Source organism: Triplophysa rosa, linkage group LG5 (genome assembly GCF_024868665.1).
Source record: "Triplophysa rosa linkage group LG5, Trosa_1v2, whole genome shotgun sequence".
Classification (NCBI taxonomy): Eukaryota; Metazoa; Chordata; class Actinopteri; order Cypriniformes; family Nemacheilidae; genus Triplophysa; species Triplophysa rosa.
In genome coordinates, this window is record NC_079894.1 from 10,386,130 (window position 1) to 10,402,614 (window position 16,485).

General features: G+C 37.0%; 1 protein-coding gene across 1 annotated transcript; it reads right to left on the reverse strand.

The window, feature by feature from the left end:
* Positions 1 to 694: 694 nt before the first annotated feature.
* On the reverse strand, positions 695 to 16,174 carry rab2a (RAB2A, member RAS oncogene family). The gene is made up of 8 exons (XM_057334105.1): positions 15,958 to 16,174; positions 10,882 to 10,953; positions 10,466 to 10,533; positions 4,519 to 4,601; positions 4,303 to 4,395; positions 4,032 to 4,143; positions 3,066 to 3,134; positions 695 to 2,095 (listed from the first exon to the last, which is right to left on the reverse strand). The coding sequence occupies exons 1-8, from the start codon at positions 16,001 to 16,003 to the stop codon at positions 2,000 to 2,002; spliced, it is 639 nt and encodes a 212-aa protein (XP_057190088.1). The 5' UTR covers positions 16,004 to 16,174; the 3' UTR covers positions 695 to 1,999.
* Positions 16,175 to 16,485: the final 311 nt, after the last annotated feature.

Consider the following 16,485-nt stretch of genomic DNA (forward strand, 5'->3'; position numbering starts at 1 on the left):
TTCATGTACCTACCGATTCATTATAAACATTTTTGTGAAGGTTCGATACTGATGTTTTAGTGGACACATCTCTTTATTACACTTTGAATATTTATTGGGTTCAATATTATTGCTTCAAACTTTATAGCCTAAACTATTTCTAAGCCATTTTAGTAAAAAACAACAAAATTAACGTTCAAATTCGTAGCGAAATGTGATAAAATAGATATATTAAATTGTGAATGATGTTTACATGCTCGAACTGTTTCATCTGTTGTATGCGAGCAAGCACAATCAACATCTGTACAAACCAAAATGTTTTTTTTCCAAGAATGATGTAACGTTATGGAATTCTGGCTTTCAGCACAGATTACAGAATTTTTACAATCTAAAAATAAATAGGAAATAATTTTATTTCACAATGTATGCTAACATCGTAAATCAACCAATCCTAGTTGGCGTTAGTACCCCGGATGTTCAGGCCTGCCCTTGATCTCTGCGTCAATTACATTTACCTAACGTAACACGTCGATGTATTACTAAATCTCCACCATATAAATGGTTGTTTATTTGTAAAACACCGAACATGGTTTATGTTAAGAATACGTTCATTTGTGTAAAACATTTAAGGATTTTTTTCGAAAAAAAAACAGACATTCAAAAAGTACCCAAAGCCAGGCCCGCTGGGCGCTAGATAGACCACACATAGACCCACTGAGTTTAGACGGTTTTATTATATTTTTTTCGTGATAGCATTTCATTTTGAGAACACAGCAAATAAAGGTGAGGGTCACAAAGTTACTCCAGGTTTGGCTTTATCACACCCCTTTCACAACAGACAAGTTGTCCACCACATATCTATTAACAACATAGTGCCAAGAGAAAGCAAGTCTTTACAAAATCACTCAGACACCTAAATTAATGTGGCTCTGCACTGACGTTACACAGCGGACTGCATTGGAGAAAAAGAGGGAAAATATATACTTATATGCATACAAATGCATGCATATGTGATACCTTTATGGATAATATAGGTATAGGCATGTATGTGTCTGTGTGTCTGTCTAATGGATAAGTAAGTCTAGCGTTATCATGTGCAATATATAATTGCATGTATTACTGAAATGATTCTGTGTAACATGATTATGTTATTCTTTTGACGTCCCAAAATCTTTTAAGGCAAAAAGCAGATGTAGTTCCGGAGATGTTATCCATATCTGGAGCTGTGATTTTAGAACACAGGTTTGGCATTAAAATAGGTATATAGAGCCAGAGTTTCTATACAGAGAGCAGGATGAGGGGCACAGATACGATGGGTCAAGGCAGATGGCAGGACCAAACTAAAACAAATGAAGTAAAATGTTACCTTAAAATGGTGTTGAAGCAGATTTTGAAATATCGCAATACTGTTGCAGTTTCAAGCTCTATTCATACAGTATAGAATTTAAGCAAATTCAGAACAGAATTCTAGCTCGGTCAACGTACACCAAAGCAAGAGAAGATAACTTTATATACAGAATGTGAATGATAAATACAGATTTAAAACAGTCCTGCTTTTTTTCTTATTTTAAATTCTTCACTTTTATAATAGCCGTTCCTTTTACGTACAGCACTACGTTTCTTTTATTTTGACTTCAGGGTTCACCACAGTTTTCAAAGAATTCACCCACATAAACCGATTAAAATACTATAGATGACTTTGTAGTGTTTAATACAGTTCAGATTGAAGTCAAATGGGCAAAAACAAAACATTGAAAAAAACAACTTGCTGAGAAACAAACATGAATATATTTACCATAATAATTCCAAAGCTCCTAACTTTTCCCTTACTACCAACCATATAATGTCTGCTGTAGCCCAAACAGGCTTCAGGAGTTTGTCAGGAGGTTTGTAAAGCCACCTAATATACGATTTGAATCAGGGGCCTGGGCTGTGGGAGGTTAAGAAAATGTTAGTCAGCCCGACCAGTCCAGTAGAAACGTAAGGGGGCTGGATAAGACTGGAGGGTAAAGGGTAGTGCTCAGCAACAGCCCCCGCCAGCTTGCTGTCCTCCCTGACTGCCTCCCATCGTAGAGTTGGTGGCAGCATGCTGGGGTCCGATTTTAATACCGTTAGCCTGCACACACAAATTAAACGAAGACATTTGAACACTCATTTTCATTAAGGTTGCACAGTGAAAAACAAGAAATTCACTAATTTAATTTTTACTCGCAAAACATAATACGGACTCATTTAATGTGTTGTTTTGTACTGTCTAATAATGCTGTATTGAGCAGAAAATATCAGTCCCTGAAGGCCTGAATTTGCATCCCGCTTTTGTCAGCACTGAGGCAAGAGAACCTCAGGAGTGTTATTCCAGCGGTAATACAGAGGAGCAGGGAAGCCTGCCAATGCTTTAAACACACACACACCCAAGCTGGTGGCACTTTCATTCATCACACAAAGGCATCCACCTTGCCAAATTTTCTCTTAAGTGGACTCCCGTTCAAAGCGAAACTCTGGCGAGAGGCTGCGTTTTTTTAACATTCTTAGGAAACTCCATATTGCGTCAAATCTGATTTATAGTGATCTGGGGTGAGAGTGAGCCTTGAGGTTCCTGGCAGGGATCTCCATCAGCTGATGCGGTTTGGACTCAATGCCTTAATTTTTTTAACTTCTCTTACTACTCCAATAAAATAGCCTACCTCTCTCATATTGAACTTAGAAGATATGATGAATTTGTTAATTACCAGCCATTAGAACGTTCTTAAATACTTTGTTATTACAGCATCTGTATCACATGCAAACCAATACAATAACATCCGTTTAGCTTCACTTATTACATTAGAATTTGCATAGATTGGAAAACAAAGTGGCTTCTGTGGGTAAAAATAACCACAGTACAAAGGGTATCAACCGCTTAACATTTGGGTCAACTAAAACTAAAAACTAGGTGATCAGACTTTAAAACTTGCATTAAAGGTTCCGAAATCCACCCACCAGACCTAAGCAATGGATTTCAGTGTAACAGTACAGGAAGTCCTTTTGACCCAATTACTTGAAACATTATAAACACAGAAAGTTCGTCCTCTTCTTTCATAGGTTACCTCGTTGTTTATATCAAAGACTCCTTCCTGAATCTTTTCATAAATCTCCTTGGCTGTGTTGATAAATGCCTGAAATGACAAAAACATTTTTTTTTTTAAATAAATCAAGGCAAAAATTAAAATGCACTCCTCTCAGCTGTGATACATTTATTTAGACCTATTATATAAGTTTAAAAAACATTCACACATAGCATCGGATCGTCTGAGTAATGGTAGACAAATTTTAATAACAACCAAGTATTAGGCACAAAGCAAAAACACATACAAGCAACAGGCATGTGAAAACACCAAAGATATTCAAACGCAAACCATGTCATGGTATTAACGGTTGAAGGCTGGTGCCCCCATCTGGCTGAAAGTGATTGTGTGTATTACGCTCTTGACGAGTACACATTGGTCACCCGAAGAAAATAAACACGGCCGTGACTTCGGCTCACCCTCAAAGTGTTAAGAACTGCCATGGGCACTTTGTAGTCTAATTAACAGAGGTGCTTTGCTTTTGGTAGAACTGCCTCTCAGCTCTCCAGAGCAATCAGTCCTCTGCGGCTCAATTACCACCGAGAAAAAGATGGCCGAGCAAAGCTGTTTGCAGATGTGTGCGCTCGTATCCACTCGTGTGTGGCAGTGAATCTATGAATATGCATGATCCCTAAATAGGAGATTGAAACGTCATAAAGGGGTGGGGGGACGGGGTCATGAGAATTCACACGACACTAATGAGACAAATTAATCATTGAGGCAGCTAAGGGTGGCTGTATGGGGGAGGGACTTCCACAATTTAACACCCCCATTCTTTTAAAGCCATCTTTAAACCCTAACTGCTGAGAACTGAATGTTTTCTTCCCAGTTTGCACATCCCCAGGGTGTTATCTGTATGCATGTACGTGCACATGTTTTCGCACAGGAACCCAAACATAAATCATCACATCAGCACTGAAGACCTCTGTCATACGGGAGCTATTGTACCTCTTCTACATTTGATGCGGTCTTTGCGGAGGTCTCCATAAAAATCAGACCGTGTTCTCTGGCAAAGGCCTCTCCTTCCTCTTTCTTCACTTCTCTCCGTGACTCTAAATCACTGCAATAAGACACCAAATTACATTTTGTTCAATTCAATAGATTATGAACGTGCACGGTGCCGTTTTGTATTTTATGCATATTACAGACCGATAAATTATTTTAAAATCAAGCTGGTGAATTTGATTAAATTAAGATGCACTGATAAATATGCACTCACCTTTTATTACCAATGAGCATGATGACCATGTTAGAGTTGGAATGTTGACGAGCATCTTCTAACCAGGTTGTCAAGTGATTAAAGGTGTCCCTTCTAAACACCACACATAAACAGCACATTAAGCAATCTTCAAGTAAATTCATCTGGAATGCAGTACTGAATTGGAAAAGGCAGAGGATCTACAAAAATACAACAATAAAAAGAGTTTGGTCTCACCTTGTGATGTCATATACTAGTAGAGCCCCGGCTGCACCTCTGTAGTAAGACCTGGTGATTGAGCGAAAGGACTCCTGCCCGGCCTGGAACACATATACACGAATGCATCACTACACAAGTAAGAGCCTGGTAAGACGAAGCAACCAGCTGCTGACAATATCCACTGTATTTCCCTTCTGTACAAAAAACATCTTCAATTTCTTTTCTCCAAACAGGTGTTGTCAAGAGACCACCAGCTCTGAAAGACCACGGCATAAGCCGAATTTCCATCTCCATCTTGACACCTCCGTCCGCTAATATTGAGATCATGAAGAAAAAGACAGCCTATGGATTCTGAGGTACAGCGACTTCACATGCACTGACCCACTGCCGATTCTCCATCCCACAATGCTTCTCCAAAGCATGGCGCCCGTCCAATCAGCAGACTCCCAGTGCACGGCTACCGTTCAACAGTGTGTCATGGCACAAGATGGCCTCTGGTCAACCCACCCCCTTTGACAGCAGGCAAATAAGCCAACAGCACGTATCTGAATTCAATAACCCATTCCCCGGGGCAGCTGTTAACATTAGAGTTAATGGAGCCCATTGTGAATAAATGATGAATGACACCGTTATGCCTGCCATCTGCTGGAGTGAAAGGTTACAGGAAGGCCAGACATGCAGATTTCTCCCGTTAATTCGTCCAACACTCCCTCATCTTCTCTAGTTTTATCACAAAACGCTTGTTGAAATAAGCTTGAAATAAATTATTTATGGTGTATTTAAAGACACGGTACAAGCTAGGGTTAGAGATAACCCTAGCCAACCCTAGGTTAAACCCACACCAAACAGCTTATCCTATGATTACCTTTAATTATACAGACATTCGATTATTTATTAGATAGCCTCACCCATGCAAACTGCCTATAAACAAACATTTCATTTAATATTTAACTTGCCTATATTTCATTTTTAAAATGACACTATTACACATAAACCATGTATGACTTGCTCACCTACTCTACAAACACACAAAAAAATATAAGACAAATACAAACGTTGTGTAGTCCACAAGGACGTGGCTAATACTTTGTCGCCCTCTGCTGAGTAAAATGTGTATGTGCACACCACACCAAGGCATCCAACATCTTTTTATTATACGTTTTCTCATGACGGTCTCTAAATTTTGATTATTCGCTACATTGCAAACATACCCGTGACAGTAACATAACGGTGAAGTCCACTGAGACAAGATTTCGAATAACTATAAGATTTAAACAAACATGGGCCAAAGTAACATAAAACCAGGGCTCCAGACAAAAAAATCAGTTAAAGAGCCATTGGCTCCTATAGGAAAAAGTTTTTTAAGAGCCACATAACATTAACTTAAATTTTTAAATCACATACTTTCAGTTATCCAGGGTTTTTCATGGCTCAAAATTAGGCGGAGGTGGTGCCATCCTGATTTTGTACAACCACTCAGGCCCACCGTACCTTTAAGTGGCTTTAACACTTTACAAACAACATGTAATTTATATCAATTTTTTAGAACTTTTATAAGATTAAAGAGTACATAACATGAGATCATGAAAATGACATTTCATGCAGTGTGTAATGTTGCCGTGTTTGAAAGTAAGCAGTCTGCCAAGTTGAAAATCCGAAGGTGAATGAATAACAAAGTTATTGGCTTGGTAAAACGGGAGTCGACTCTGAAAACGAGTCGTCCCTAGTCCGATTCGTGATCCGCCACGGATTTATGTCACTACATATAGTCCCCGCCTACGTTTTGCTAGGACTGCCTGCGAAAACTTCACTCTTCTCCCCCAAACACTGTAGCTCGTGAGCCTCATTCGCGGTAGACCAATCACAGCAGACTAGACCATCTGACCAATCACATCAGACTAGTGCTGTGTCTGAAACCGTTCCCTCGCTCACTCCTTCACTATTCCCTATATAGCGAATGACATTTAAGTCCACTATATGGGGAAGAAGTGAATGAAAATTAGTGAATGATTTCAGACACTGACGTGATATGACCTGCGTCTGACAGTACTTTCGCGGACATTCGACATAACGGTTATCTTACAGTTGTGTGGCTTCATGGATTGCTTAATAAAATTGTAAAGTTCATATTGTAAAGTTCATGTTCTTATTTGTCACGTTTCTGTAATAGTTTTTAATAAAGAGAACAAAACAACCGTTTGCCACGTTTATTTACTTTAGCGTTTAATACAATTTAATATATTTCAAATAAAGCACCACTGTCTATAACATTCATTTAATCTGCTTATTCTCAAAAACACAAAATAACTGTCAACAAGAACAAACACAAGTGTATAAACATACATCGAATGTACACTCACAATCAGAGTGCATTGTGGGTAAAAAAAAAAGAGTGAACGGATGTAGGGATTGAAGTAGTTCACTCATGTTTCGGACACCACTACAAAATGGCGGTAACACGATATAGTGTACTATATAGGAGATAGGGAGCGGTTTCAGACACAGCCTAGGCTAGCGGAAACGAGGGGATTAGACAGATGAATCGCGGAACGAATCCTTTGAGAGTCAGTCAAGAAGTAAGGTAAGAATAACTGCCCATTATAACTAAATAATAGTGTTTTTACAACTATGTACATACACTTGTTGTTGGACACTCCATAAACCAAAGTAGGACCTTAAAAATCCCTAGTTATGTACTCTTTAAAATATGTTTAACATTAAATTTATTCAACCAAACAGAAAAGTTGTTTAAAATAAAATACAGCCTAAGCTTTTTATCCTTTTCAACTAACTTTTCAGCACAAAATAGCCAACGGAATTAACAAGTCTTAATACATGAGCAAAACTCATTCACATCCTGCGTTCTCTTGTGGTTCACTGAGGTTTAAATGGTTCACTGATCTCTTCTGTTGAAATGAATCGGTTCAAATGAGTCATTCGTTTGCGAGTCGTTCTGATGACGATGTGCGTTCATATTGGCGAACTCGCTGTGTACAGAATAACGCTGATTCAACGAGCCAGCTGCACGCCACATTAATTTAGGTAAACGTATCAAGAAATTAAACGTACTTGGATGCAACAGAAACACTATTCACCTGAACAGCCGAGAAATACAGCTCCTTATATACTGTAGCTCTTAAGGAGGAAATTAGACAACTCTGTCCTCAGTGCCTGACTGTGCTGATAACGAAACAGCGCCATAATTGTGGCGTAATGCCGCAATTGCAGCTCCAAATGTCAGTCCAGTGAGTGCACGCAGTGTTTTTGTAAAGCAAGGTCGACAACTGAGAGCAGATCGCTGGCGGTGAGCATGCGGGGAAAAGTCCAGCTACATCCAATAAAATGAGTAAATTTTGATGGTCGCGAGTGGCGATCTCCGCAAAAATATCACTCGCAAATTAATATTTTTGGTCGACTGTCGAATATTTTGCGACCGTTTTAGGCGCAGTCTGGAGCAAGGTTATTTTAGTTTACTACAATAATAACTTTGAAAACGTCTCTGTTCATTGAAATCAAATACTGTAGAATATTGACCTAAAACTTATGGGAAAAACTTAACTAAAGGAAAAATTGAAATGTTGCCTCAAAATTAAATTGAAATAAGTTTAAAGCACTAAAATTATAATAATAAACAAAAACTAAAATAAAACAAAAATATTCATTAATTAATATTATATAGCAACATAAAAAAAATATAAAATGACAAAAGCATATACCAAAATTGCTAAAACTTTAAAATTAACATAAAAACTAAATACCTAAAAATAAGGGCTGTCAAACGATTAAACGCGATTAATCGCATCCAGAATAAAAGTTTGTGCTTACATAATATGTGTCCGTGTATTGTGCATATTAATTTGTATTTATAAATAGAAAAACATATACATTCATGTATATATATATATATATATAATACAATTTTGAGATGTATTATTTATATTTACCAATAACTTAAATTACATATAAATGTTTATTATTTTTTATATTTTAAAATTTTCTTAAATATATGCATGTATGTGTATGTGATTATAAATGTTAATATGACGTTAATATGCACAGTAGGGCTGCTCGATTATGACAAAAATCATGATCCCGATTATGTTGGCCAATATTGAGATCCCGATTATTTAACACGATTACTCATTAACTTTTAAAACAACATAGAAAAATGAAAACTTGGCTTTTAAACTGTGAATTCAACTGCAAAGTAAATGTAAAGAAATAGCACAGCTGAAACACTGTAAAGGAAAAGGGTGCACTGTGGATTTATACCACAAGAAGAGAGAGGATCCTTGCAAAATGGAATGCAGCACAATAATCGTTTTGCCTCGATTATTTTGTTTTTGTAATTGTTGAAGGCCAAAATTGACGATTAATTTTCGATTAATTGCACAGCGCTAATGCACAGTACACAGACATATATTATGTAAACACAAACTTTTATTCTGGATGCGATTAATTGCGATTAATCGTTTGACAGCCCTACTAAAAATAAAACATTATTTAAAATATTAATAAAACTAAAATGAAAACTATAACTCTGGTCTGGAGCACTGAAATGTTTATAAAAATGCTTTTTAAGGGCTGTCAAAGGATTAATTGTGATTAATTGCATCCAGAATAAAAGTTTATGTTTACATTAAATATGTCTAGGTACTGTGCACATTCATTTTGTATTTCTAAAAACATACACATGCATATATGTAAGAAAAAAATATCAAAAGGAATAAACATTTACAATTTATATTATTGGTAAATATAAATACATACATCTAAATATGTATGTGTATGTGTTTATAAATACAAAGTTAATATGCACAGTACACAGACACATTATGTAAACACAAACCTTTATTATGGCATTGACAGCCGTATTTTTTCAATCTGGAACACTTTGAATCATCAATCTATGAAATATGAAGCAAACTAATTAGCTTCCTAAGGTCTTTTATGATATGCTGTTGTCATCATAGAAAGGCTATAGCTACTAAACAAAAGAAAATGTTTTCACCCAGTCATGGAGTATGTGTAAAGGCTGAGCACCAGTGCAACCAGTTTCCTTAAAATTAAATTCTAAATGAGTTTTTTTCTGTTGTGAATGTCTGGGGTTAAAGACATGTATGTTTGCTGATAAACTGTTTCCCTTGTGTTGGCATATTTCCTATTGAAACAGGATGTTTGGTTGGGACATAAATGGCTTGTAAAATCAAAATACATCCAATAGGCTTTAGTTACCACATGAACAATTTTCTACTTGCTAGTGGTACTTACATGTGGTATTAGGGGGAGGGACATACTTTTGGACAGAAATCTGTGTACTGCAAATGAAAGATTAATATTGTTGGTCTTTCCCAGAGGAGAAAGACTGAAACTTTGATTTAACTCATGCCTGTCACAAAAATTTAGAAGCATATAGACGGCCTCAGACCTAATACACATTTCACTAAAAGCTTTTAAAAAAAACAAGATTAGAATTAAGAGGACTTAAAATGTGCTGCAGGCATTTTTTTTTTAAATAACATGCATAACTAGGTGTATCCTTCAAACAGGTGTCTCTGTGACAGACAGACCTTTCAGCCTATCAAAAATGCTATCTGTGAATTATTTTTCCATGTTTGAGCTTGAACTCTGGATAATAAATGGGTAGAGGTTTTGTAAAAAGAGTGTGGGGTTCAAGTTAGCAAAATGGATAAAATTCCTTAATGCTAATGCCAATGGAGAGCAGTCATACTTCCTCATACATTTCTCTTTACACTCTTTCTCCAACATTTCAGTTTCATGTATATGCGCATATATACTTATATATGTATCATTCTATATATTTAGATATTCCAATAAAATAACAATACAATGTGTTAAAATAAAAATTGATACAGCTGAGAAAAGAGAATCTAAATATCCTAAATATTCTGTATAAATAAGGTGAGTGACAAATCAGGTACATCAAATTAAAAAGTGATCTTACCGTATCCCAAATCTGAAGTTTAATCTGTTTGCCATCTATAGTGATCATTCGTGCTCCAAATTCAACACCTGTCGAGAAACATTGGTAGTTTGAGAAAAGTAAAACGATTCATCAGATTTAATATTGAAACTAAACTGGTAGAAAACTAGACAATTGTTATATTAATGCTTTGTTAAAACACAGACAGGGCCTGGATAAAACCAGGAGTAGGCCTTAGTTAAATTTGAGTAGATTAATAAATGTACACATTACTTGTACTGGTACTCAAAAATTTTTTTACATTGTTGTATTTTCAATAGTTTCCTTAAAACATCTATCCAAAGGGGACTGACACTGTTTCCAGTGCTGATCAGATCCCATTTTCTTCTGTTTTAGTTAATGAGGGAATATAATGAGGTTGGATTAAAGAGCCTTACCGATAGTGAGATCGTGCACCGGCTGAAAGCGCTTATCTGTAAACTGTAATAATAGGCACGATTTCCCCACACCTGCAAAGCAAACACATTGAATGGCCACAATTAGCCTTGGGGCTTTACATCTGCTGTATCCCATTACATTAAAATAATTTGTTGAGTCTTTATTTGAGAAACTTCAAAAAGGTGATGAGTTTTCGTCTGCAGAGATAAATATTTACCTTCCACTCTCACAACACCTCATTTAACAACATATATGGTAATATAACAATCTCATTTGTACTGCTGAAAATGAATTTACACACAAAGTACATATGGAAAAAAGAAAATAACACATTTTTCTATTTCATACACTTTATTTCTATTTCTGTTTCTCAACTCTAGTGTCTATAGTGATTTTCTTTATCTGCATTATTAACTCTTACCCTTACATGTATACCATCCATTGGGTCAAATCTGAAGTCTGAGCTTCATGTCATGACAAACTTGTGGACTTTTTACAAAATTTTACTCACTTGTTTAGAGCGTCATGCTTTTATTGAAAGTTTCGGCTCTATGTGGCGTATGATACGGAACTCGTTGCCTCGCTATAAATCACATGTAAAAAGTTTTAAAAACACACCATGCAGCAAAGTATCTGGTGAGCAGATGAAAGCAAACTGCGACGCACCAGTATGGATGCGCTGTGTTTAACTCCTCATATCCGTGTGAGTAGTCTTTCTCGCATATGAAGTCCATACATACAGCTGTCAGGTTTGACAGAGAAGTTTCAATGCCGGTATGTAAGTGTCTTGACCATGTAGGAACCGAACTACAAAGCTATGATCAAGACGCTAGTTATGTTCACTTTCATGAGGTGTTGCACAGACTGATAGGCATATGAAATCAAAGTGCCGCGAGAGCAGAGCTCCGTGTGCTTTCGAAACATTCTTGCGGTACTCTGGTGTTAGACATTCGCCGATCGGTCTGCAGCATTTCAAGAAGTCGAACATACCTAATGCAAAGTCAGAAGACACATATTTTGTCAGTATCAGAAATTTCAGTACTATAGGAACGTGCACTTTTTAAAATTGTTATGTTACGTATAATGAAGTTTAATTGAATGAATGCCTAATGTAAACCTGTATGTTATTTATAATTATTACACGGCGGCTCATTTGAATGCTTGATTCTGATTGGCCAGTCGCGACATTCCAAGGGTTATTTTCAAATAACAACCGAACCCGGATGCTGCAAATCATTTTGAGAGGGGTAGTTTAATATTACACAAAAATTAATTATAAATATGTCTTTTAATAACATATATGACATTATATTTACAAATGATTAAACCAATTTGCCTGTTCGTGGTGTTTGAACGTACTTACTTTAAACCAAAACTAAACGGCTTTTCCTCGCGGAAGGTCTGCAAAAATGGTAAAAATGAGCTAATAAAATATTTCAAATTCACATTTTATGTCCAGTTTTTTCTCATGTGGCAAGTAGCCATGTAATAAGCGGGATAATGTACAAGCAGCCGGCTGTTATCACGAAATAAGCCCCTTCAGTGTGATACAAGACTCCCCGCTTCGCGTCGGGGCTCATTTCTGCGATAACAACCGGCTGCCTGTACATTATCCCTTACTAGGGCTAGGGCTGTGCAAAAATATCGATACATGTAACTATCGCAATATTTTTTTTCCGATAGTGTATCGATAGTGATATCTCTACTATCGAATCGATAATATTTTTTTTAATCATGTCATATACATACGGCCAAAAGTAAGTGGAAGCGAGCATGGCGAAAAATATAAGAACGCTTGGCGCTCTCAGAGCTGATGTGTGGGTGTGCTTTGGTTTTCAAAATAAGTAATGGAGTAATGAGTTATATAAAATAATGCTGTTTGTAGGCTTCGCAAGTCATGACACAAGTCACTTGGCTACTGCAGTGCATTAGACAAAAAGTTTATTAAGAAAAGTAACAATGACATTTATTGTGCCTTCACGGATGTGACACCAGCGCATTTACAGCACGGATGAACCAGAGGTTTAATACTGCCCATGTTCAGTGTTTTAACTGTAATGCACCACAACAGCCAAGTGACTTGCGTGAGCCACCTTATTCCCCTGTGCTACCCACTTGAGGGGCGCAATCCACAATTTGAGAACCCAAACCTCTGATCTAAAGGTCCATGCATCGCACATCGTGGCCACTCTGCAGAGGTAAGGGATGTTTTTACACTTATCCTTACAGAAAACCCCCGCTGGTGGACAGCATGTTGTATTTCTAGCTCTACTTTTTACATTTTCGATTTAAAGTATTGCAATATATCGCAAATGTGTATCGTATCGAAATACATAGCAATATATTGTATCGTGACCCATCTATCGTGATATGTATCGTATCGGGAGGCACTTGCCAATACACAGCCCTATCCCTTACGTAATAGAAATAATTTTTTTTGGAGCTCCAGATGCATGTACTGTTTCGTTTGTTTCACTGTTTTTGAGTTGTCTGTGGACAGGTTATCTCATGGAAGGAAAAGAACAATTGATCCCCACAGGGACCATAAGTGAGACTGTGGTCTGTGGACATAAATCAAGTTAGTATTGAAGTAATTGAAATATAATACATAGTAGTTGCTCTTTTGCAAAAATGAATTAACTAAAACTATAGAAAAATGGCTCTTTGGTTAAAAAAGGTTCAAATGAGAAGAGATTTGATGATATGATACACAAGATACACATACAGGTTAAATGCTTAGGACATTAAGAGTTGCCATGAGCAACAGCGGTTGCTAAGCAAGCGAGCTGCATTCATCATCAAGCTCTCACAAGAGAGCTGTATGGAGACAACATAACAAAGGTAAAATCACACAGGGTGTAACGTGCAGGTTCACATGCAACAACAAACACTAGTACTCATTGAAGTTGAACAATTTCATACATAATCTTTTTTTGGTGGGAAATTAAAAGAAATACAAAATATTCCATTACATTATTTTTAAATTCATTATGCTGGCAGACAATAATCTGGAAATGGCCGGTAACTATTGCTTCTAACCCTTTAACATCAGTCATAGTAAACCGCTGAAATCAAAAACTGAAGTTGAAACTTTTAGAGATAATTAATGACTATTATAATATACCACAACTCTCACACACTTTAATTCAAGTGCACCTGACAAAAACTACTAAGTTTATTTGCTGTTTTTCCACTTACATAAAAGTACTATATTAGTAAACTAGCACTTCTTGTATAATCATATACTTCTTACTTACTTTTGAACAATTGCATATGTTTGTATTATTTTCATATAAGTCTCTAAAATGTGTACATGGAAATGTAGCTTTTCCAAGAAATGAAGCAAAACTTGACCCAAGTCTTACATTAAGAACCTCAAGCATACCAACCTAGATGCAAACTCACCATGCAGTGACTAACCAGATTGGGTTTCACATAACCATCATCTGACCTGGGTTAAGCAACACGCAAAGGGACAAACCTATTTACACATGAAAACACATCATGTTTATATAAAAGCTACTGCCAAACAGGTGATTAAGTCTGACAAACTCTAGGTTCTGACTATCATGTTTCATCTTTTGAAATGCAGTAAGCTTTGTTAGAGGTGGGCACTGCCCACTCTATAAGCCTGAATAAAAAGATATAAACTCAGTCATTTAAACGGCTACCGCTAAAGGTGTAAAACAATGTCAATACCGAATAGGCTTCAAAACACACTGCACAACGAATGTTAAGGTACACAGTAAGGTAATGTTATGAAAACAGTCATGTATTTCAGTTGTCAACTAAAGGGTTTCATAGTACACATGCATTGGTAGAAATTGCTTACATGTAAATAATAAAGCTTGACCACAAGAGAACCACTATCCCTAGCAATAAAGCAAATTCACAAATGATTCTGTAAATCTTTTTAAAGATTACATTTACTGCACAAAAACCCCAGATTAAAGCAGGATTTAAAGAGGACACCAACAAAGAAATCTTGCTTATTATAAATATTTTGATACTGCGGGATTTTAGCTCAACATCAGCCCTAATGTTGCTGAATCTAGACTTTACCAGTCTTCATAACAGAACATAGGATTATTATAATACATAAATTAATAAATTGTCAACAGTTAAAAAACCTGCTGGGTTACATACAAATTAGGTCCAATAATGGTGTTAGTGCAACATGAACAGATGTTAGGAGGTGGTGAACAGAGGGGGGATTACATGCACACAATGCTGGTTTGCAATGATCATTAGAACCTGTCTCAGCATCATATTTTTATAGTGCAACGTTAGCTTAGAATGTCATTTCATTCAACTGAAAAGACATCTGACAGAAATACAACAACGTCTCCTGTTGACGTATCCCTGTGTCTTGGGAAAAGGCCTTACGTTAATTTACCGGATAAGAAATCTGTCTTGAAGTCTAGCAGGCCACAAATATACAGGGTTATTAGCAGCGAAACACAAATGTCTTTGACTGAAAAAATACCAGCCATGTGCATTAAAAAACAACTCTGTGATTATTATTCCTCGTATATTAAACGGTTTTCTCACCTGACAGGCGCAATTGTGTAAACGCCATTTTCAAAAAGGGCAAATAGCTGCTAGCGGTTTTGGCTAACCGGGCTGCTGTGGCCTTTCGCTGGTGTTAGCAAAAGCTAAAAAAAAATTTGCAATACAACTGACCTGGACTCCTGGAGCCAAACGTACTGACACGCACACACTATGTCATGGTTATAATACGCACAGAGGCTGCGTCTGCTGTTATTGATGGAGACATCGTATATGAAACTGAAGTTAGCTTGCCTGCTAGCTCCCCCCACCCAACCCCTGTAAGGGAGCGGAACAACAAAAGATAGTGACAGCAATATAACTGCACGCTGCTGTCATGACATGAAGCACGGACTTCAGATTTAACCTAATGGTTGGTATACGTGTTAGGATAAGAGTTAATGAGGCAGATGGAGAGAAAGGCAGAGATAAAACATCCTGTCAGTCCTCCCACCCCTCGCGTCCCTGCTTGAACCACGTCATTGACTCCAACACTGCGGAAATAACAGACTCGCTCTGGCGCTTACCCGTGTCTCCGATTATGATGTATTTGAAGAGGTACGCGTACGCCATGGCCAACTGGTCCTGTATCAGCCTGTTCTGGCCTTTTTAAAATGGCTCCTTGAACCGAAAATCGCAGGGTAAATGTGTGATATATGCCTCCGCTAAGCCAGCCCTTTTCTCTCCTCGACGGGAAGGAACAATAAACACCTCGAGCTCCAGCCGGACTACGTCACACGTCCCGCCTTCGCCACGCACGCAGAACAGAAGAAGCGCAGGACTTTACCGGAAGTGTTTTTTTCATAGATTTAAAGCTGTTTTATCATACAGTCTATTATACAGTCACTAAAAACAAGAAAGGTTTAAAAAAGGTTTAAAAACATTCTCTTGTAATAAAAGAAATACTGGATAGATTGTGCTAATTTGTATTATCTGGAAAATGTTCTATGTATACTATGTGTAACAATATTGTTTTTTTTCCCTTTTGTTTATGTATATTGATGTAGTATGATCTGTTATATGTATCCCCCGTATGTTGTTCGTCTTGGGTTGTT

Bases quoted from the DNA above. Each gene is read 5' to 3' on its own strand.
- rab2a (XM_057334105.1), bottom strand. From the start codon at position 16,003: ATGGCGTACGCGTACCTCTTCAAATACATCATAATCGGAGACACGG. The intron at 10,534-10,881 runs GTAAGGCTCTTT...GTTTCTCGACAG, and splicing joins GGTGCACGATCTCACTATCG to GTGTTGAATTTGGAGCACGA. The intron at 2,096-3,065 runs GTAACCTATGAA...TTGTGTGTGCAG, and splicing joins TCTTTGATATAAACAACGAG to GCTAACGGTATTAAAATCGG.